Source organism: Mobula birostris, chromosome 6, assembly GCF_030028105.1.
Source record: "Mobula birostris isolate sMobBir1 chromosome 6, sMobBir1.hap1, whole genome shotgun sequence".
NCBI classification, from domain to species: Eukaryota; Metazoa; Chordata; class Chondrichthyes; order Myliobatiformes; family Myliobatidae; genus Mobula; species Mobula birostris.
This window is the reverse complement of record NC_092375.1, coordinates 141612137-141636708: the sequence shown is the minus strand read 5'-3', so window position 1 is coordinate 141636708 and position 24572 is coordinate 141612137. Positions and strand designations below refer to the sequence as shown.

The following is a 24572-nucleotide window of genomic DNA, read 5'->3' as shown; positions in this document are numbered from 1 at the left end:
CGGATCTCCCCCTTCCCCTTTCAAATCTCTTACTATCCGTTCTTTCAGTTAGTCCTGACGAAGGGTCTCAGCCCGAAACGTCGACTGTACTTCTTCCTATAGATGTTGCCTGGCCAGCTGAGTTCCACCAGCATTTTGTACGTGTCTTTCTTGTGTGGCCTCTAGATTCAACCAGTTAATTTCCATCATGGTCAATCTCTCATTCTTCACCTTCTAAACTTCATATCTTTATCCTACTCTCCCTCATGTCCCATTGCCCTTTATTCCTCTTTTAGCTACCCTATGTTGACTTTTCACACACTCATATACCCTAATGTTGATTGTATTTATTTTATGTTAATTATCCCGACATTCACATGGGCATTACAATCATGGACATAGCACCAATCTTCACCAAAAACATCCATTCAATAGCCATAAAGAAGTAGACCACTAATTCCTCTTCACGACAATTTGAACTTTGGAATAAGGTGGTAAAATGAAAGCATAATTAAGAAACACAGAAAAAAGAAAGCGAACTTAGTACGGTGAGTTCACATCAAACTGGCACAGCATGGACAAATGTAAGAATAAGGAGGTCTTGCTGCGACTAAATATTGAGTTTTATGATGACAGAGAGATTCTTACAGATCTGGTCTTCTTGTTTAGGGAAGGATTGTTTTGCTTTGGAGCCAACAGAGTGTTTGCTTTCTAGATTGACTTTGGTCTAGAAGGGGTTGTATAGCATTTTTCAAAATTGATCAGTGATCCCTCTTATGAAAACACAAAAATCTACAATTGCCAACCCCTTATTGTGCTGCATTGCAGGTTGAATCAAAAGGTATTAAGCAAAGTTAAAACTGCATTTCACTGGGATCATTTAGGAGAGGTGATAAGAGAGAAAATTTACTTACTGCTGCAGATACAACTTGTGCAGAAACCCCTTTAAGAACTGATCGCCGAACAACTGAACCATGAATGCATAAGCTGACATCTGAAACATTTTTCCTTCTAGACAATTGGTTAATGAGGGAGAAGAAGAAAAACTGTGAGAATTACATTATTGTTACCTTGTTTTGCCACTTCTTCACAAGCATTCCCAACTGGATTTTAATCTAGATCCTTCTAAATTAATCAGTATCAAGATTAGTCAAGAGAATTAATTGCAGGAGGCAATGACAGAATTATTGCAACTGTCTTCATGGCTGAGATTACAATGACAATTCTCTTATTTGTATCAACTAGTTCTGTAAATTAAAGTCTAAAAGATACAATGAAATAGTTCTGCTATTGGACCAGTAATCAGAGGCCTAATAATCTGGACAGCTCGCAATAATCCAACCACACAATGCGGAAAATTTAAATTCAGTTAACTAAATTATCCTGGAATACAAAATTACAGAACCATGAAAACACAAGAAAACAAAAATACACTGAGCTCACTAATGTTCTTAGGGAAGTAAAATTTCCTATCCAATCCCTATCCAGTCCAGTCTGTGACTTCAGACCCAATCCTTATCACTCAAAAATTCAGAATTAATGTAATAAACATGAATTATAAATAATTTACACATGAAATAAAAGGTAAATATTGTGTAAGTTCGCTCTTACTTAAATATATTTGCAACCTGAAACTGTTAAAAGGGGAACAAAGATGATGAAAGAGAAGTGTTTAAGGAACCTTGTTCCCTTAGTTCAGAGCAGCTACCAAAATAGTGCAAAGTCACACTTCACACTGCAATGTTGACACTCTGCAGCATAAGACTCCTCTTTACAGTGACAGTACTGGAATAACCTGAAAACAAACTTGAATAAAAACTGTCAATTTCAAAAAAAATGACGAGGGTCTGCCGTTAAAAAAAATGACATGCTTCCAAATTTTCTTTCACCTAAAATAATAGTTCACAGAACACAGAAGACCACAACACAATATAGGCCCTTTGGCCAACAATGTTGTCCTGACCTTTAACAATTACCTCAAGATCAATCACACCGTTCCTTCCCACATAGCCCTCCATTTTTCTTTCATCCATGTGTCTATCTAACATTCTCTTAAATATGTCTAATGTACATGCTTCTACCACCACCCCAGCAATGCATTCCATGCACTTACCACTGTAAAAAAAAGCAAGCATCCTAAGTAAATCTCCTTTGCAACCTCTCTAAAGCATCCACATTCTTTCTTTAAAGAGGTGACCACGGATGAACACAGTACTCTAAGAGTGGCGTAACCATTTTAAAGAGTTACAACATTATCTCATGGCTCTTGAACTCAATCCCTAGGCTAATGAAGGCCAACAGACCATATGCCTTCTTAGCTATGCTATCGACTTGCGTGGCAACTTGGGGACCTATGCACTTTGCCTTCAAGTTCGACCTTCCAAAGTGAATCATTTCACACTTCTCCAGAATGAACTCCATCTGCCACTTCTCAGCCCAGTTCTGTATCCTATTGTTGTCATCATGGCTATCCCTCGAGGTTGAGGATGATGGTCTTCGTTCTGTTGATCTACTTATGGGCTCTCAAGTGGCTTATGAGTCCAACCTTGGCTTTGAAAGTTCTTCTGCATTCAGGACAGTTAGTTCCAGATGGCAGATCGGGCTTTAGTTGTTGCTGTCTCTCTTTCTATTTTCTTCTCTTTTCTTCTAATTCTGCACATCTGTCGGCTTCGAAAGTTGCTGTTCTTTCTCGGATGATGGCTTGCCAGAGATTCCTGTCCTTGGCATTGGTTTCCCAATTGTTGATGTCAATGTTACATTTCTTCATGTTGGCTTTTAAGACGACTTTGAATCTCTCCTGTTGTCCGCTCTTTTACGTTTGCCTTCTTTAAGCTGGGAGTAGAAGATTTGCTTCGGCAGATGTTCCTCTTTCATCCGAACAACATGACCGCTCCATCTTAGTTGGTTCTTGATGACGTAGGCTTCAATGCTTGTTGTTTTTGCTTCATTTAGCAGACTGACGTTGGTTCTTCTATCTTCCCAGCTGATATTTAAGATGTTTCAAAGACAGCATTGATGGAACTTCTCAAGTGCCTTCAGATGTCGTCGGTATGTTGTCCAAGTTTCTAATGCATACAGGAGCGTTGGGATTACCACTGCTTTGTACACTAACATTTTGGTATCTGTTCGGATGTCATCCGTATCCTATCAATGTCCTGTTGTAACCAATGACAACCATCTACACTACCGACAGCACTACCACGCTTCCTATCATCTGCAAACTTACTAACTCACCCTTCCACCTTCTCATCCAAGTCACTTTAAAAAATTCACAAAGAACAAACCTCTGCGGAACACCACTAGTCAAGGACCTCCAGGCAGAATACTCTACACCCGTTACCACCCTCTGCCTTCTGTGGAAAGGCCAGATCTAAATCCATGCAGCCAAATCTCTCTAGATTAGCGGTCCCCAACCACTGGGCTGCGGACCGATACCGGGCCACGAGAGAATGATATGATTTGGTGATATGAGTCAGCTGCACCTTTTCTCATTCTGTCACGCTCTGTTGAGCCATTACCCATGCAAGGTCATGACCCGCACGTCATCCGTGTCAGCGCAGGAAGGAGATCAACTCCTTAAGCTTGCAAATGACGGCGGGCTGAAAAGTATGTTTGACATAACATTTCTGCTGGCATTCTGGATCAAAGTCAAGGCTAAATATCCTGAGATAGCCACAAAAGCACTGAAAACGTTGCTTCCATTTCCAACATCATATCTCTGCGAAGCGGAGTTTGCTGCAATGAATGCAACGAAAACTAAATTGTGGAATAGACTGGACATAATGAACACCCTTCGAGTATCACAGTCTCCCATCACCCCTCGATGGGACAGTGTTGTTGCAGGGAAACAAGCCCAGAGCTCCCACTGATTCAGCGATATTGGTGTGTTGCAATGATTTTATATGCTCATTCAGGGAAAATATGTGCTGTGTGTTTAATATCCAAACGTTACTTAAAATGTTATGATGCTATTGACTTATATAACCATATAACAATTACAGCTCAGAAACAGGCCATCTCTGCCCTTCTAGTCCGTGCCAAACGCTACTCTCACCTAGTCCCACCGACCTGCACTCAGCCCACAACCCTCCATTCCTTTCTTGTCCATATACCTATCCAATTTTTCTTTAAATGGTAATATCAAACCTGCTTCTGCCACTTCTACTGGAAGTTCATTCAACACTTACTTCAAGTTCCCTGTCCTGCCCTGATAATTGACTTATCACTATATTCATGCAAGGAAAATATGCACTGTGTTTAATATTAAATTCGTTAGATAAACCCTTTTAGAAAAGAATTTGAGTGTATTAGCCACTTATCACCGATATTCCGGTCGTGATTAACACCCCACCCCCTGCCCTGAACAGAATCGCCAAAAACGATTTGCAACCAAAAAATCGGCACGTACGTGCATGCGCCATGGTGCCACGCAAGGCTTCATGGTCATTGTAGTCTTTCTCTGGTAAACACAACGTATTTCACTACTACCCTTGGCCGTTGGCCACCCAACCCCCCCACACACACACCTCGGGTCCGCCGGTCCGCAAGAATATTGTCAATATTAAACCGGTCCGCAGTGCAAAAAAGGTTGGGGACCCCTGCTCTAGATCCCATGCCTCCTGACTTTCTGAATGATGGGGTATCTTTGTCAAATACCTTATTAAACTCTATCTAGACCACATCCACCACTCTACCATCATCAATTTATTTTGTCACTTCCTTGAAAAAGTCAATCAAGCTCATGAGGCACAACCTACACCCTCATAAAGCCAAACTGACTATGTCTAATCAGACTATGCTTCTCCAAGTACTTGTAAATGCTGCTTCTAAGAATCCTGTCCAATAGTTTGTCCACAAATGATGCAAAATTCACTACTCTATAACTTCCACAATTATACCTACTACCTTTCTGGAACAAAGTAATAACATTTGCCAACTCTCTAATCTTCTCATACTATCCCTGTAGTGTGGATCCAAAGATCATCACCAACACTGCAGCAATCTCTTCCCTCTCTTTCTATAATAACCTAGGATATATCAGATCTGGCTCCAAAGATTTATCTACCTTACAGTTTTACAAACATTCCAGCACATCCTCTTTGTTAACCTCACCAAGTTCCAGCACATTAGCCTGTTCTATGCTGACCTCATATTTGTCAAGGTCCTCTCACTGGTGAATAATGAAGTCAAGTATTCATTAAGGACCTACCTTTTCTGACTCTAGGCACATCTTATCCCTGGTCTGTCCTACCCTCACTCTAGTCAAACTCCTGTTCTTCACATAAGAACATAAGCCCATAGATATAAGAGGAGAATTAGGCCATTTGGACCATCTAGTCTGCTCTGCCATTTCATCATGGCTGATCCATTTTTCCTCTCAGCCCAAGTCTCCTGCCTTTCCCCATATCCCTTTATGTTCTGACCAATCAAGAATCTATCAACCTCTGCCTTAAATATACATAAAGACGTGGCCTCCATAGCCACCTGAGGCAATGAGTTCCACAGAATCACCACTTACTGACTAAAGAAATTCCTCCTCATCTCCATCCTAAAAGGACACCACTTTACTCTGAAGCTGTGTTCTCTGGTCTTAGACACTCCCACCATAGGAAACATCTTCTACATATCCACTTTATCAAGCCCTTTCACTATTCAATAGGTTTCAATTAGGTCACCCTCATTCTTCTGAATTCCAGTGAGTACACGCCCCGAGCCATCAAACACCCTTCATATGACAATCCTGGAATAATTTTCGTAAACCTCCTTTAAATGCTCTCTAGTTTCAGCACATCCTTTCTAAGATAAGAGGCCCAAAATTGCACACAATATTCCAAGTGTGGCCTCACCAGTGCTTTCTTAAGTCTCAACATTACATCCTTGCAGTATGTGTGTACAATGGCATGGAGTTGTCCTTAACCCTTACCCTTCTCACGTCTTCTTCTTGCTCTCTTAAGTCCCTTAATTATTTTTTTTTTTTTTGCTGGCTACCTTACAACTCTCAGGAGCCCTATCTAATCTTTGCTTCCTAAACCTTAAGTATGCTTCATCGTCCTCTTGACTAAATGCTCCACTTCTCTTGTCAACCATGGTTCCTTCCCTGCCTCAATGGGACAAACATACCATGCAAGTGCTCCCCAAACAACCTCCATACTTTCATTGTAAAATTCCCTGAGAAGCAGTTCTCAATTTACACTGCCAAATTCCTGCTTAAAAGCAACACAATTAGCCCTCTCTGGTTAAGTACTTTCCAACACCATCTGCTTCTATCTTTGTCCAAGGCTATGCTAAAGGCTGGGGAGTTATGGTCACCGCCTCTTTAAAAAATGTACTGCCTAGAATTAATGCTGTCACTGTCTTTCCTCCGGAAGAGACTTTGTAAACATTGTAGCACTGCAATCTCATAGCCTTGAGCAACAACAATAAAGATCTATTCTATTCTACTGGGCACCAGAGTTACAAAAGAATCAACTAATTTTGAAAGATGGCAACATAAAAAATTAGGTGCTTATTATTTTAAGACAATACTTGCAAATCCCTAGGGAAACTTAACTGAAGAATTGGATACCAGCTCATAGGTCACTCCACACATCCATATTTTCGACATAAACCAATATTCTGAACACTAACACAAAATGCTGGAGGAACTCAGCAGGCCAGGCTGGGATGTAAATTGGTAAAACAGACAGAAGGGCATGGAAGAAGGAAAAGGGAGGAGGAGCACCAGAGGGAGGTGATGGGCAGACAAGGAGTTAACATGAGAGAAGGAAAAGGGGATGCTCCATCCTACTTCAGGTCTTACCTATCACTTTATGCTTTTCTCCCCTCCCCCCACCTTTTAAATCTACTCCTCAGTTTTTTTCCTCCAGTCCTGCTGAAGGGTTTCAGCCCAAAATGTCAACTGTACTCTTTTCGAAGATACTATGAATGGCGGAGTTCCTCCAGTATTTTGACTTTGTTGCTTGGATTTCCAGCATCTGCAGATTTTCTTTTGCTTGTGACTCTGAACACTTGATTTGGTTCCAGTGTTAGAATCAGAATCAGAATTAGGTTTATTACCACCGGCATGTGTCATGAAATTTGTTAACTTAGTAGCAACAGTTCAATGCAATACATAATATCAAAGAAGAATAAAAAATAAAAATAATAATAAATAGATAAATGATAGATAGATAAATAAGGGATTACTCCAGAATGAAATTATGGACAGCAGACATTAATGAAAAAGAGGAACACATCTTCAGGAAGTAAAACATGTTCACAACTTAACTTTAGCTACTTTGAGCCTATTGAAACCAATCATTAAATGCTGGATATTCTGATTCTATCCATTAAAACTATGTGGTGGAAGACAACAGATGAATGTTCATATTAATCGGTGTTCAGTGAAAACCTCAGGATTGGTTTAGGGAAAGCACTATGCAGACATCTCATATATTAAAACATTATTAAAGACATGTCCCTGCCACTTAATACACAGTTAAGGACATGTATGTTTTGTCACTTAATATTCTGGCTAGTTACAGCAATACAAGATGAATACAGGCCCTTCAGCCCAACAAGTCCATGCTGACAATGCTAGTCCCAATTTCTTGTGTTGGGCTCATGTGCCTCTTAAGCCCCACCCATCTATGTGCCTATCCAAGTGCTTTGTCAATGATACTATTTTACCTACCTTAGCCAGTTTTCTTGGCAGCTCGTTCCATGTAGTCATTGCCCTCTGTATGAAAAAATTACCCAAGGTCCCTTGAAATCTTTCCCCTTTCACCCTTAATCTATGCTCTCTAGCTTTGCACTCTCCTACCCTGAGAAAAAGACCAGCTACCATTCACTCACCTTAACCATTGTCTGCCATAATTTTAAACATTTCTATAAAATTGCCCCTCATTTTCCTACAATGAGGCTAACCTCTGCCAAACTCAGGCCTTCCAGTCCTGACAACATCCTTGCAAATCTTTTCTTCACTCTTTGCAGTTTAATCACATTTTTTTCATAAGAGAGTGACCAAAACTGTATATACTACTTCAAGTGCAGTCTCACCAACAACTTGTACAACTGCACCATCATGTCCGAACTCCTAAACTTAATGACTTTACTGATAAAGGCCAGCTTGCTAAACACCATTTCCATCACCCTGTTTACATGTGGCACCACTTATTTTTCCACTCATATATTCAGACAGTTATCTCTCAACAATGTAACAACAGAGATATACTTTGGATGTCTAAAATTTGTGCCCAGATACTCCCAGAACAGCCACCAACATTTGAATATTCAAGGAGTTCTGCTAGCCTGGATGCACTCCCATTTTAAAGATGTAATTCTGCAAAGTTACCTGTCTGCATTCAAAATGAGTGAATTAAAAGCAGTGCTTAGTTTGCAGATATGATTATTGCCACTGAAAATTGTAGTTGCTAGTTTACTGTTAGCTTTGTGTTCAAAATATATAAAAATTGTGTCAGCAGAAAACTAGATTCGAGTATTCTACTATAGATACCAGTATTGAACTGTCCTAGGCATTGCCTTGATACAAAACATACACTCAGTGGCCACTTTATTGGATACCTCCTGGTCTTCTGCTTCTGTAGCCCATCGATTGAGGTTCAACATGTTGTGCATTCAAAGATGATCTTCTGCACACCACTGTTGCAACACGTAATTATTTGAGTTACTGTTACCTTCCTGTCAGTTTGAACCAGTCTGGCCATTCTCTTCTGACATCTCTCATTAACAAGGCATGTCTGCCCATATAACTGCCGCTCACTAGATTTTTTTTGTTTTTCCACACCATTCTGTGTAAACTCTACAGATTGTTGTACGTGAAAATCCCAGGAGATCAGCAGTTTCTGAAATACTCAAACCACCCCTTCTGGCATCAAAATCATTCCACATTCAAAGTCACCTGATCACATTTCTCCTCCATTCCATTGTTTGGTTTGAACAACAAATGAACCACCTGACTGTGTGTGGATGCTTTTCAGCATTGAATTGCTGCCACATGATTGACTGTTTAGATATTTGCATTAATGAGGTATACAGGTGTACCTAATAAATTGGCCACTTAGTGTATGACCCTTTTGTTAAATTCAATATATTACTTCACTGTCCATCCTTTGAGCCTTTCCATTTAGCTTCTTATCAATGTTAGGACAAAACACAAATGTCACTGTGACTAATTTCATAAAAATGAAATTAAATTTAATATAATGCATGCAAAGATAAACCCTGCAAGTTTAGTTACTGCCATTCCCACAGTTGTAAATTCTTGTCACTTTGTGATGACTTGACAGTAGAAACTGATAATCTCCAAATTCTCACCGTTTTAAGTTTGCTCTGTCACCACTGTCTGAACTAGCAAGAGAAGAGGTTTCACCAGAATGTGCATCAATATTATCTGTATTCAAGAGAGTTGGGTCCTCCAGTATAAATGATTCATCTTCATCTTCTGTCTGTTTAAAGGAAAGGCATATTGGGAAGAAAAGGGAAACATCATTTTAAATGGATTGGATCTGTCTTTGCCTGGATGGTGTTTCACCTAGCTAGGATGGCCAAAACCAAGGCATATTTTAGGTGTTACAAAAAATATGCCAAGAACCTCATAATGATGAGATGATCAATCACGACTGAAATTAAAGGACATGTAGTTACCCCCAAAAGGTAATGAATCTTTGGAATTCTCAGCCCAACAGCTCTGTTACCCTGTTTAATATAGACATTGATAATTTTGGGGATATTAGGAGAACCAATGGAAATGAAATTGCTGCAGCAAGAGAGGCTGAGATAGATGGACAGCCATGATTTTACCAAATAGCAGAGCAATCATGAGAGGCTGCAAACCCAATCCCTCCTATCTTTTATCTTATGAATCCCCTCCCCCCAATCTTTAACCATTTTTCTTATTTAAAAGAGTGAAAGAAAAAAAAATTGAACTACTTTTCTAATGTTCCCTTTGCAGCCAGTTCTCATAACGTATTGCCCACAATAGTGTCTGCTAGCAAAGCAAGAAGCTATAAAAGCATTAGAGTGAATTAAAAGCAATGCTTAGAATTTACAAAATTAAACTCTATCAAATTAAATTAAACTGCAAAATGGGGGCATGGCACTGTTGATCAGAGATAGTGTCACGGCTGCAGAAAAGGAGGAATTCATGAAGGAATTGTCGAGGGAGTCTCCGTTAGGAACAGGAAGGAGTCAATAACTCTACTGGGTGTTTTTTATAGACCACCCAACAGTAACAGGGACATCAAGGAGCAGATAGGGAGACAGATTCAGGAAAGGTGTAATAATAACAGGGTTGTTGTGGCGGGAGATTTTAATTTCCCAAATATCGATTGGCATCTCCCTAGAGTCAGGGGTTGAGATGGGGTGGAGTTTGTTAGGTGTGTTCAGAAAGGTTTCTTGACACAATATGTAGATAAGCCTACAAAAGTAGAGGCTATACTTAATTTGGTATTGGGAAATGAACCTGGTCAGGTGTCAGATCTCTCAGTGGCAGAGCATTTAGGAGATAGCAATCACAATTCTATCTCCTTTACCATAGCATTGACAGGGATAAAAACAGACAAGTTAGGAAAGCATTTAATTGGAGTAAGGGAAAATATAAGGCTATCAGGCAGGAACTTGGAAGCATAAACTGGGAACACATGTTCTCAGGAAAATGTACAGAAGAAATGCAGCAAATGTTCAAGGGACATGTGTATGGAGTTCTGCAAGGTTCCAATGAGACAGGGAAAGGATGGTAGGGTACAGGAACCGTGGTGTACAAAGGCTGTTGTAAATCTTGTCAAGAAGAAAACAAGAGCTTATGATAAGTTCAAAAAACTAGACAATGATAGAGATCTAAAAGATTATAAGGCTAGCAGGAAGGAGCTTAAGAAAGAAATTAGGAGAGCCAGAAGGTGTCATGAGAAGGCCATGACAGACAGGATTAAGGAAAACCCCAAGGCATTCTACAAGTATACAAACAGCAAGAGGACAACACATGAGAGAATAGGACCAATCAAGTGTGACTGTGGAAAAGTGTGTATGGAACCAGAGGAGATAGCACAGGTACTTAATGAGTACTTTGCTTCAGTATTCACTACGGAAAAGGATCTTGGCAAATGTAGAGATGACTTACAGCAGACTGAAAAGCTTGAGTATGTAGATATTAAGGAAGAGGATGTGCAGGAGCTTTTGGAAATCATCAAGTTGGATAAGTCACCGGGACTGGATGAGATGTACCTCAGGCTACCGTGGAAGGCGAGGGAGGAGATTGCTGGGCCTCTAGCAATCATCTTTGCATCATCAATGGGGACAGGAGCGATTCCGGAGGATTAGGGGGTTGTGGATGTTGTTCTATTATTCAAGAAAGGGAGTAGAGATAGCCCAGGAAATTATAGAACAGCGAGTCTTACTTCAGTGGTTGGTAAGTTGATGGAAAAGATCCTGAGAGGCAAGATTGATGAACATTTGGAGAGGCATAATATAATTAGGAATAGTCAGCATAGCTTTGTCAAAGGCAGGTTGTGCCTTACGAACCTGATTGAATTTTTTGAGGATGTGACTAAACACTTTGATGAAGGAAGAGCAGTAGATGTAGTGTATATGGATTTCAGCAAGGCATTTGATAAGGTATCTCATGCAAGACTTATTGAGAAAGAAAGGAGGCATGGGATCCAAGGGGACATTGCTTTGTGGATCCAGAACTGGCTTGCCCACAGAAGGGAAAGAGTGGTTGTAGACAGGTCATATTCTGCATGGAGGTCAGTGACCAGTGGTGTGCCTCAGGGTTCTATTCTGGGACCCTTCCTCTTCAAGATTTTTATAAATGACCTGGATGAGGAAGTGGAGGGATGGGTTAGTAAATTTGCTGATGACACAAAGGTTGGGGGTGTTGTGGATAGTGTGGAGGGTTGTCAGATGTTACAGCGGGACATTGATAGGATGCAAAACTGGGCTGAGAAGTGGCAGATGGAGTTCAACCCAGATACGTGTGAGGTGGTTCACTTTGATAAGTCAAATATGATGGCACAATATAGTATGGTAAGACTCTTGGCAGTGTGAAGGATCAGAGGGATTTTGGGGTCTGAGTCCATAGGACAGTCAAAGCCCCTACTTGGAGTACTGTGCTCAGTTCTGGTCGACTCACTACAGGAAGGATGTGGAAACCATAGAGAGGGTGCAGAGGAGATTTACAAGGATGTTGCCTGGATTGGGGAGCATGCCTTATGAGAATAGATTGAATGAACTTGACCTTTTCTCCTTGGAGCAACGGAGGATGAGAGGTGACCTAATGAAGGTGTATAAGGTGATGAGAGGTATTGATCATGTGGATAGTCAGAGGCTTTTTCCCAGGGCTGAAATGGCTAGCATGAGAGGGCACAGATTTAAGGTGCTTGGAAGTAGGTACAGAGAAGATGTCAGGGGAAGTTTTTTTTTACAGAGTGGTGAGTCATGGAATGGGCTGCCAGCAATGGTGGTGGAGGCGGATATGATAGGATCTTTTAAGAGACTCCTGGATAGGTACGTGGAGCTTAGAAAAATAGAGGGCTATGGATAACCTTAAGTAATTTCTGAGGTAAGGACATGTTCGGCGCAGCTTTTGATTTAGCATCTTTTAATTATATTAAAGGCACGTTGTGAGTCAACACAATTCTGCTTATGAGAATTGCACAAAGATCACATTCTTCAAATGTGCTGTTCATAGATACCAAAGACTTCATAAATAATGCTGTACTTAAAACCAATATTGCCTAATGATCTATTGCAATCTCTCTCAGTTGCTGGCACTTAACAACACAAGCAAGATTATTTCAGCAAAGTCAAAAGAGGTAGAAAGCAGTGTTTGGTAAGCTACAGAGCAGCATACTACTGAATGAATGGAACTGAGATGGGAAAGTGCAGAGGATCAGAGAAAACTGGACAGGGACTGGTAAAGCAATTCTCCCAGAAGCATGTTATTTGTGCAAGAGGCCATTAAGCTACTGGTAAATTAACATGATAGTCTCTGCAAATATTTGAGTACAATCAATGAATACTTGTACCTTGGAGAAGCATGTTATGAAGGCAAAACCTTTACTGCATTGGTAAGCAGTAAATTCAGATGTGGCAAAAATCTATATCCCAGAATGACATGAAGATCTGGACACTGTTGGTCACTGTAATGTTGATTTCCACCTTATTTGAGTTTACAGATCTCAACAGCAATATGAATTGTGTGGTTTCAGGAGAAAGAGTTAATAAGAGCAAATAAGAACTATTGTTTTTATACCAAGATTTAAAATTTCAATGTAGGCATATTTTAGGTGTTACACTACTGTTAAGAGTCATTCGGAGGGAGTTCAGCACTGATAAAACTGTTAGTGCAAAAAAATTCCACTGTAAAGTCAGCAGTCATATTTCCCTATGGATGCCAAATCCCCCCAGAAATCAACACAAATTCTGGGTTAATTTCTGGATATAGACAGGGCTTTTTTTTAATTATGTAGCTTTGCAGACAAATACCTCGGCCAGGTTTCTCTGACGGTTTGGACTCGTTAACTTCCTCACTATTATCCTCAATGGCCATGGAAAAAACAACACATTCTCTTTTGTGCATTTGGAAGTTTTTAAATAACCATTGTGAGCATTGCATTAAACTCCATGATTGAAACTTGTTCTTACTTACTTTAGTTTCTTTACCTTTTATATTTCTCAATGATTCCAAAATTTATTGCTTTCACAGAACTAGCAAATGTTACCACTGCTACTTATAGATTAACCATAATTAGTGTGGTGCAAGGATGAATTTAAGGATCATTCCAATAATTATCAGTGTTTTGCCTTTGGTTCCAAATCTGGACCAAGGGGAAAGATACAGGAGGGCAGTATAAGGAGCTAGTAATCAATCCAATCAGGCACTTTTTTTGTCCTTTAGTCTTGGCACAATCTAATGTTTTGGAACAAAATATCCTAAGCTACACCAAAATATTATGCATGAAGAAATCCTAGCAACAAACTTAATTCTGATGAAATTCAACCAATCTTTTACATCCACTTTTACAAGTGCAAGTGTTTTTTTTTTATTTTACATTTCCAGTATTTAGTTATTTTTTAATATGCCTTACATTTCAAAACCAGTCCCAGATCACCAGTGACACTACGTAATTTACAATGCTATGGGATGCAGGTAAAGTCAATGAATCAAGCATTAATTCCTACAACACATCTGTTGTCCAGCACTTTTTAAAGGCAGAGCATTCTTATTTTAGCATTAAGCTTACCTCATTTAGAATGCTTTCTAGAGTAGGTGGAGTATCAACTTGAGGAATATCAAACTCTTTGTCATCGATCTGCAAAAGAAAGAAAATTAGGTGTTTTTTCTCTTCCCTACATATCAGGAAAAAATAAGACTGGCAGCTATCACATCCTTTCCCAGATTCTCCAGAACGTGTTGCAGCCATTGCAATAAATGTAGGGAGCTCATTGAAAATCAATTGAAGAATAAATCATGAAATATTTTGAGCACACAAAAAACACTAAGTGGTTAATATGACTGCTTCTGAAATGGGTAACCTCTTCGTGAGGAATCTGGTTTCATTGTTTATGAAACAGATGGAATTTCACACAACTACATCTTTGAGTGGATACTGAAGACCCTACTGGTAAAGACCAATACAGCCAAGCATTTCATCTACAAAAAAAAATCTATTTCAGCAAGTTCAATTTCAAGAATACTGCAATTTCATGAAAATGTTTTTTATTTTAATTGTGGCAGTTTTATGAATTCTTATCAAAATTAGTGCCTAATACTACTGAATAATCCCTTACCAAAGTATGACATTTGATATCCTTATCTCAGTAGTTCAGTGTCAACCCTACACTGGGTACAGCATTTACGACAGTAGATAAGCAATGCCAGCTGTGTCACTAACTCCAATCTACCCCCTATCGCACTATAGAAGTTCCACCACAAGACCATGCCTGAGATTCTGAATTTAATTTTAAAAAATGACCACAAGCACAAAAGCTAAAGTGTACCGCAGGGGCATTCACCTCAATTCCATTGAAATGCAACCCACTTTATTTGCCTTTTTCCCTACACATAGTCTCCTGGCCCCAAGAATCTAAGGCCCTCCTAGCTACAAGGTGCTTTCAAGACTTTTCAATGAGCTCTTTCTCACAGTCAGCAATGGAGGTTGTTCATTATTGATGCAGCATGAGGTTTAAACAGACCTCGGATACCTTCTGGACTTTTCAGTGAGCTGCTATCATGATGACAACAGAACAGCAATGGCTGGGGCTTCTGGGATTCAGAAGGTGAAGGAAAGATACATCCCAAAGATGAAGAAGTATTCTAAATGGAGGATGAGGCAACCATGGCTAACAAGTCAAAGACGGCATAAAAGCAAAGGAGGACACAGAGTAAGGCAACAATTAGTGGGAAATTTTCAGATTGGGAAGGTTTTAAAAACCAAAGTTCAAGGTAAATTTATAATCAAAGTACATTTATGTCACCATATGCAACACTAAGATTCATTTTCTTGCAGCCGTACTCAATAAATTCATAGAATAATAACCATAGCAATATCAATGAAAGACCACATCGGCTTGCATGTTCAACCTGTATACAAAAGGCAACAAACTTTGTAAATAAAAAAGTTAAGATGGCACTAAACGGCAATTCCTTTGCTTGCATCTTCAGAAGTAGCTTTATTTCTATCTTTAATATCTCTTTTTTCCTTTTTCAGGGTGTGGGAGGGGGTCTTTTGAAGATCCTGACCTGGAGTTGCACTCTGACTTCGGTTCTTTGCAGGAATGGGACCCGCTCTCAGGACCTCACGTCGGGCCACTTTCTGATATCCAATGATGGAACCTGGAAGACCAGCACACCTTCAAGGTTCCGGGATTTCGTGGCTCTGGGGATGCGCTGATTCTAGGTCAGTGCCCCTGACTGAAACATCGTGGGAGAACATGCAATACTGGGAACAGCGGGCTAACTGCTGGGCTGGGGGTTGTGTGTTGGAAGAGCTGCGCCTATTTGGTGCTGCCTCTCTGGGCGCAGAGCTCAGAAAAAGTGATGCAACAGACTTCTAATATCGTAAGTCAGCAAGTTGTTTGTTGTGAAATGGGGACACCTCTTTTTCCCTTATTAGGGAGGGAGAGAGAGCTTGTGATATGTCAACTTATCAGGTGAATGAGTAGTTTTTGGGGTACTGTAAGTCTGTGTCTTTACTAATGCTTTGCTGCACACTTGAGTGCTCGGTGGAGAGTGCTGATGCTTTTCTGCTGGTGGGCGCAGGGGGGGTGTCAATGCCTTGCTGGGAGGGAGGAGTTAGGGGAGCTTTGGGGTTCTAATGTTTTAACTGTCATTCATTCTTTGGGGCACTCCTCTGTTTTCATGAATGTCTGAGAAGAAAAAGAATCTGAGGATGCATATTATATACATTTCTCTGACATTAAATGCACCTATTGAAAGAAATAATAATAAATAAATAACCAATAAATATCGACAACATGAGATGAAGAGTCCTTCAACGTGAGGCCATTGGTTGTGGGAACATTTCAATGATGAAGTTGAGTCAAATTATCCCCTTTGGTTCAGAAGCCTAATGGTTGAGTAGTAACTGTTCCTAAAGTCGTGGTGTGAGTCCTGAGGCTCCTGTACCTTATTCCTAATGGCAGCAGTGATAAGAAAGCAGATAATGGGTAGTGGGGGGTCCTTGATAATGAATGCTGCTTTCCTGAGACAGTGTTATCATGTAAGTATGCTCAATAGTGGGGAGGGCTTTACCATGGTGCACTGGGCCATACCTACTACTTTTTGCAGGAGTTTCTTATTAGTGCTTCCGTAAAAGACTGTGATGCAGCCAGTCAATATACTCTCAATTACACATCTATAGAAGTTTGTCAAAGTTTTAGATCTCATGCCGAATCTTTGCAAACTTGTAAAGAAGTAGAGGTGCTACTATGCTTTTCTTGTAATTGCACTTATGAGCTGGACCCAAGACAGGTCCTCTCAAATGATATCACTGAGGAATTTAAAGTTGCTGATCCTCTCCACCTCTGATCCTCAATGAAGACTGGTTCATCAACCATTTACCTCTGGTTTCCTTCTCTTGCAGTACAGCTTCTTGATCTTGCTGGCATTGAGTAAGAGGTTGTTGTTATGGCACCACTCAACCAGATTTAAAATTTCCCTTCAATAATGCTGATTCAGCCTACGATATTGGTGTCATCAGTAAACTTGAATATGGCATTGGAGCTGTATTTAGCCACACAATTGTATGTGTAAAGTGAGAAGAGCGGGGGACTAAGCAGACAGCCTTGTGGTGCACCTGTACTGATAGAGATCTTGGACTAACTGGGGTCTGCAAATGAGGAAATCAAGGATCCAAATGTACAAGGAGGTACTGAGGCCAAGTTCTTAAGCTTATTGATTAGCTTTGATGGGATGATGGTATTGAATGCTGAGCTGTGGTCGATAAAGAACAGCCTAATATATGTATCTTTGTTGTCAAGATGTTCCAGGGTTGAGTAAAGAGCTAATGGGATGGCATCTGCTGAAAACCTATTGGTCCAGTAGGTAAATTGGAGCAGATCTAAACCACTTCTCAGACAGGAATTGATATGTTTCACCACCACCCTCTCAAAACACTTCATCACTGTGGATGTAGGTACTACTGAATGATAGTCACTGAGCCAGGTCACCAAGTTCTTTTTGGGCACCAGTATAATTGAAGCAGGTGTGTACCTCAGACTACTGAAACAAGAGTTTAAAGATCTCAGTGAACAATCCAGTCAGTTGATCAGCACAGGTCTTCAGTACTTGACCAGGTACTCCATCTGGGCCAGACGTTTTCATGGGCTCATCCTCCAGAAGGCTGCTCACACATGCTCAAACTGAAACCATATGAACATCGGGGGCTGTGGAAGTTTGTTATGGTTCCTGCACGTTTTGATGGTCAAAGCGAGCGCAGAAGGCATTGAGCTCATCAGGAAGTGAAGACCTGCTGTCGCCCTGCATCGTCTGATTTAACTTTATAAGAGGTGATAGTATTCAAACTATCATGCATCCTTCATTGATTCAAGTTTTAGTCCGGAGTTCCTACTTTGCCCGTGAGACAGCCTTCCATAGGTCATACCTGGATCTCCTGTAATTCTCTTGTAACAGAAGGCAGCTAAAAAAGCCATAAGAAAGGAAAAGATGAAATATGAAGCTAAGCTAGCCATAATATAAAAAGTGATTAAGTTTTTCTAGATACAGGTGTCCCCCGCTTTTCGAATGTTCGCTTTACAAAACCTCACTGTTACGAAAGACCTACATTAGTTCCCAGTTTTCACTAACAGAAGGTGTTTTCACTGTTACAAAAAACATCAGCGCACAATAAAGGGCAGCGCGCGTCCCGAGCAGCTGCTCTCCCCTGGATTCGGAACGGCATTCTCGCCGGCATTGCTTAAACACGTGCCCGTGACCAGCCATTAGCAAGATGAGTTCTAAGGTATCGGAAAAGCCTGAAAAAGCTCGTAAGGGTGTTACACTTAGCGTAAAACTAGACATAATTAAGCATTTTGATCGTGGTGAACGAAGTAAGGACAAAGTGAGTTTGGCTTGTGGAAGTTGACGAAGATGATGTTGAAGAGGTTTTGGCATCCCATGACCAAGAACTGATAGATGAAGAGCTGATGCAATTGGAAGAGGAAAGGATAACAATCGAAACTGAATGCAGTAGCGAAGTGAACGTGAAGCAACTGTGTGAGATTTTCGCTGCAATGATAAAGTACGACTTTAATTTTGAAAGGATACGTAGGTTTAGGGGATATTTGCAGGATGGTTTGAGTGCTTACAAAGAACTGTATGATAGAAAAATGCACGAGGCTCAGCAGTCAAGCAAGCCTTCAACATCAGCCACAGCAGACGACGAACCTCGACCTTCGACATCGGGGCAGACAGTCATAGGTAAGATGAGCTGCCTGCCCTAATGGAAACAGACGACAATGAGGTGACACCCCAGTGTCCCACCAGCCCAACCGCCAGGCTGCGGACAGATACCGATTCGCGGAGATTGCTGCGGTAGCCGGGAGGCACACAGCACATCTTTAAGAAAAAAGCTGAAATAAATATGCTAATTAATTAGGTGCCACCCGACACGTAATTTATTAGCATGTTTATTTCGGCTTTTTTCTAAAAGATGTGCTGTGTGCCTCCCGGCTACCACTGCACCGCTGCATGCTTCACAATCGGTATTGGGTTGCTGCCTGGAGGGTGGGGGCCACTGCACCACCCAAACTCCGACGACTCAGTCCAACACACTATCATCAGTGTGTTCCGCAAGCTGTCTTCCCGATTCCCGTAAGTGATACCACACTGTACATACATTATTTCTACTTTATATAGGCTGTGTATTTTTACGTGTTATTTGGTATGATTTGGCAGCTTCATAGCTTAAAGGTTACTGGACAGAGTGTTTTTGCCAACAGCGCTTGCATGAGATTTTCTGCCGAGAGCGCTTGCGCCGTGTTTTTGCCGACGGCACTTGCGTGAGGTTTTCGCTACGGACAACAATGCCGGCAATGATTGCGGAAAAGTACAAACCATTTCTACTTTATATAGGCTGTGTATTTATCACATCATTCCTGCTTTTACCATATGTTACTGTTATTTTAGGTTTTATGTGTTATTTGGCATGACTTAGTCGGTTATTTTTGGGTCTGCGAACATTCACAAAATTTTCCCATATAAATAAATGGTAATTGCTTCTTCAGTTTACGACATTCCGGCTTACGAACCGTTTCATAGGAACGCTCTACCTTCGAATCGCGGGGGAAACCTGTATATAAAGAGAGGCAAGAATGTTTATTGGACCACTGGAAAATAACGCTGGAGAGCTAGTAATGGAGAACTAAGAAATGGTGGATGAACTTTTTTTTCGTATTAGTCTTCACTGTGGAAGACACTAGCAGAATGCCAGAAATGCAAGAGCATCAGGGGGCAGAAGTGAGTGCCATTGGGATTACTCAGGAGAAGGTGCTTGTGAAGATCAGAAGTCTGAAGGTAGACAAGTCACCTGCACCAGAGGCACTATACCCCAGAGTTCTGAAAGAGGTGGCTGAAGAGATTGTGGAGGCATTAAAAATGACCGTGAATCACTAGATTCTAGAAGACCTGGAAAATTACAAATATTACTCTACTCTTTAAGGGAGGGAGGCAGAAGTAGGGAAATTACAGGCAGTTTAGTCTGACTTCAGTGGTTAGAAAATTGTTGGAGTCTATTATTACGAATGAGGTTTTGGGGTACTTGGAGGTACATGAAAAATTAGGCCAAAGTCAGCATGGTTTCCTTAACAGGAAATCTTGCCTGACAAATCTGTTAGCACTCTTTGAGAAGTAACAGACAGAATAGACAAAGCAGAGTCAGTGGATGTTGTTTATTTGGATTTTCAAAAGGCCTTTGACAAGATGCCGCAAATTAGGCTGCTCGACAACATAGAAGCTAATGGTATTACAGGAATGATACTAGCATGGATTAATATGACTATGACTACTATAAGACTGGCTGACTGGTAGGAGGCAAAGAGTCAGAATAAAGGGGGCATTTTCTAGATGGCTGTCAGTGACTAGTGGTGTGCCGCAGGGGTCAGGGTTGGGACCGCTTCTTTTCACGTTATATGTCAATGATTTCAATAAAGGAATTGATGATTTTGCGGCCAGATTGCAGATGATATGAAGATAAGAGGGGGACAGGTAGTGTTGAGGAAGCAGGGTGTGTGCAGAAGGGCTTAGAATGGCCAAGGAAATAGCAGATAGAATATAGTGTAGGGAAGTACATGGTCATGCACTTTGGTAGAAGAAAAAAAGGTGTGCACTATTTTCTAACTGAGGCGCAAAGGGATCTTGGGAGTCCCTAAAGATCAACTTGCAGGTTGATACAGTGGTAAGGAAGGCAAATGCAGTGTTAGCATTAATTTCAAGACAACTAGAATACAAGAGCAAGGATGTAATGCTGAAGCTTTATAAGGCATTGGTCAGACTGCACTTGGACTATCGTGAGCAGTTTTAGGCATCTTATCCAAGAAAAGATGTGCTGGCATTGAAGAAGGTCCACAGGAGGTTCACACGAATGATCCCAGGAATTAAAAGGTGATCATATGAGGATTGTTTGCTGGCTCTGGGCCTGCAATTGTTGGAGTTTAGAAGAATGAGGGGGGATCTTATTGAAAGGCCTAGGCCAGGGGCTTCCAACCTGGTATCCATGTTGCCTTGTTTAATGAGATTGATCCGTGACATAAAGATTGAGAACCCTGGCCTAGACAGAATGGTTATGGAGAGGATTTTTTTTATATATAGTGGAGGAGTCTAGGACCATAGGGCAAGGTCTCAGAATAAAGAGACATCCATTTAGAACAGAGATGAGGAAAAAATTCTTTAGCCAGAGGCTGGTGAATCTGTGGAATTCACTGGCACAGGCGGCTGTGGAGGCCAAGTCATCGAGTATATTTAAGGCAGAGGTTGATAGGTTCTTGATTAATCAGGGTGTCAAAGGTTACAGGGAAAAGGCAGGAGAATGGGGTCGAGAGGGATAATAAACAGCCAGGATGAAATGGTAGTGCAGACTCGATGAGCCAAATGGCCTAATTCTGCTCCTATGTCTTATGCACCATGCCTACACATTGTACCTCCATATATTTCTTATTTATACTTTCACTGGCATATGGCACTGAGAGTAATGCAGAAATATCACCTTTGAGATCCTACTTTTTTATCTTCCCTCCTAGATGCTGACTATTGGAGTTCTATTCTTATCCTGTTGTGTGCCACATCTCCTGGTTTACACATTGACAAATGCCAATGAAGTAGGGCTCAAGTTTGTGTTGTTTTGCAGTGAGATTTATTTTGTCATGGATTAATGACATGCTTATCGTGGGTCCACAGTATATTGCATTTCTGTATAGGTTCATCTTATCATGAAGGTGCACCTTCCATCTACCGCACACTAAGAAGAATTGACTCAAATGAGAAATCAAAGTCTGAAAATACCATCAACAACCAATGTTCTTCACTTTGTGGAGCAAGCAGAGCTGTCCACAGTCTCAGTATGGTGTCATACATTTAATACCTTACAAATGAGTGTCACATATCTCCCAACAACTAGACTATAACAACATAAAATGCAGCACATGACATCGGCCAGGAATAACAATTCAAAAACTACGAATGGGCAAACCAAATAGATGGAAATAACAAGCAGCTATAAACAAGACCACAAGCTGCACTGTGATGTGTTTAAAAATTATGAGAAAAACAAATCAATGTTATTGTTTATTCTGCAATGTTAACCCACTGAAACTATAAATGTAACACAGTAGTATGTTTTTAAACAGGTAGCTCCAACATGGAGTGATAATAATCTCATGCTAAAGGTATAAAATCGTGTGTGGTTTTCAGAGTTCAAAAGAAGATTCATAATAGTATTAATAATCAACAGCATGCCAGTTGTACAGCATAACATTTTTACTCTACACCAACAAAGGGTAGAATTCAACTAAATTTGTAGCGATGTAGTGCCTTTCCTATCTCTTACGGAATGTACAAAATATTTTCAGCTAATGGAGAACTGTCTTTCTGAAATGCTGTTACAATTGAAATAATGCCAGCAAATGTAAACATGGAAAATGTCAGCAAGCAATCAGCACAATGAAGGTGATAGCCAAGGCACTGGGAATAATTCCACAATTATTCTGCAGTTAAGTCACGGATGGCAGATCCTTCATTCTTTGACCTGTAACTTTAATTGGTTTCCCTTTCTACAGATGCCAATTGACTGGCTGAGTCCTTCAACATTTCTGTTTGTGTTTTAGATTTCAGCATTTGCAGTATTAGTTGTTTTCCATTGATCAAAATAATTCTGCTGCTCTTCTTTGAAACATTAATCCGGCCCCATTTCCTCTGCTCTTGTTCAAAATGGTGCCATGGGGCTTTTAATCATATCACAAAAATCAGCTTCCCCTTTGTCTACACCTTGTTGCCTCTGTTAATCAGCCGACAAAATCAGAGACCTCACCCACCCCAGCATTTTCTCTTCTTACATCCTCCCACTGGGCAAAAGAAACAAATCCCTGCCAGCACATATCACTCAGCTCAAAGACAGCTTCAATCATGTTGTTATAAGACTACTGTATGGAAACTAACAAAATAAAATGGATATTGACTTCACAATCTACCTCGTTATGGCCTTGCACTTTATTATCTACCTACACTGCATTTTCTTTGTAAGACTCTATTCTGCATTGTTAGAAATACAAGATCATCTGCAGATGCTGGAAAACCAGAGTAACACACAGACTGCTGGAGGAACTCAACAGGTCAGGCAGGAGCTACGGAGAGGAATAAAAATCAACATTTCGGACCGAGACCCTTCAACAAGAATGGAAGGGAAGGTAGAAGAAGTTAGAATAAGGTGGTGGAGGGTGAGGAAGGACTGCAAGCCTGTACTCCATTCTTGGTTGGTGCAACTGTAACGAAACCCAATTTCCCTCGGGATCAGTAAACTATGACTATGATTATGACTGGAGGTGATACATGAAGCCACGTGAGGGGTAAGTAGGTGGGTGGAAGAGGTGGGATGAAGTGAGGTGTGGTATACATTAACAAATGTGTCACTCCATTAACATATAGTCTTGTTTCACACCAATACAACCAATTGTGCTACAAATCTAAAGAATAGAGAAATGACATGATACTATTGTTTTATTTTAACATAGGAAGGGGTCTATAGAACAGCACGGCAGGGTAATCAAACAATCAGGTGGCACAGAGATTAGTTAGTTAGCAACTAACTCTGAAGCCCTGGATAAGTTACTGGGCGCTGGAACACCTTACGTGAAAAACTGGTCTCGGGCAGTGTTCCTGGAGCGCACTGGGGGAAACAGGTGGCAGAGTTATGGCAAGGGCAGTGGTGGGAAGGAAGGAGCTGAACTGGAGTGAACTGGAGATTCGGAGCAAGAAGGCTGTGAATGAAACGGCTAAGGATTTCCGGAGCGAAGGCATTTTACTACCGGGGTAAAAGAGAGGCAAGACTGCGCGAGTGCGTGATGTCAGCCAGTAGAGCGGGAAAAGTTTAAAAAGAAGACCACCATATCCGGCGGGCAACAGAGTGACAGGGCTTTGGCTCAACGGGCTTAAGTGGTAATGAGGCGAGGTAGGTTTACCTGTGTTAATTGTGGAAAGGAAACAGTATGAGTGTGAGGCCGGTTTTCTGTGCTTGGTGTCAATTGTGGGAGGTTCTGGAGTCTCCCAGCCTCCCAGATGACCATATCTACACCCGGTGTGTAGATCTGCAGCTCCTAAGGGACGACGTTAGGGAACTGGAGATGCAGCTCGATGACCTTCGTCTGGTCAGGGAGACCGAGGAGGTGATAGAAAGGAGTTATAGGCAGGTGGTCACACCGGGGCCACGGGAGACAGACAAGAGGGTCACAGTCAGGAGGGGGAAGGGGAAGAGTCAGGTACGAGAGAGTACCCCTGTGGCTGTACCACTTGACAATAAGTACTCCTGTTTGAGTACTGTTGAGGGGGACAGCATACCTGGTGGAAGCGACAGTGGCCGTGCCTCTGGCACAGAGTCTGGCACTGTGGC

General features: G+C 41.1%; 1 protein-coding gene across 2 annotated transcripts in view; it reads right to left on the bottom strand.

Annotated features, from left to right (window-relative positions):
• The window catches only part of vps8 (VPS8 subunit of CORVET complex), a 662306-nt gene that overhangs the window by 635463 nt on the left and 2271 nt on the right, over positions 1-24572 (bottom strand). For both annotated transcript variants that reach the window (XM_072261484.1, XM_072261483.1), the window contains exons 2-4: positions 14220-14288; positions 9295-9425; positions 894-990 (exon numbers count right to left, since the gene is read on the bottom strand). In XM_072261484.1, coding sequence (XP_072117585.1) covers positions 894-990; positions 9295-9425; positions 14220-14288 — 297 coding nt within the window. The remainder of the gene's footprint in view (positions 1-893; positions 991-9294; positions 9426-14219; positions 14289-24572) is intronic.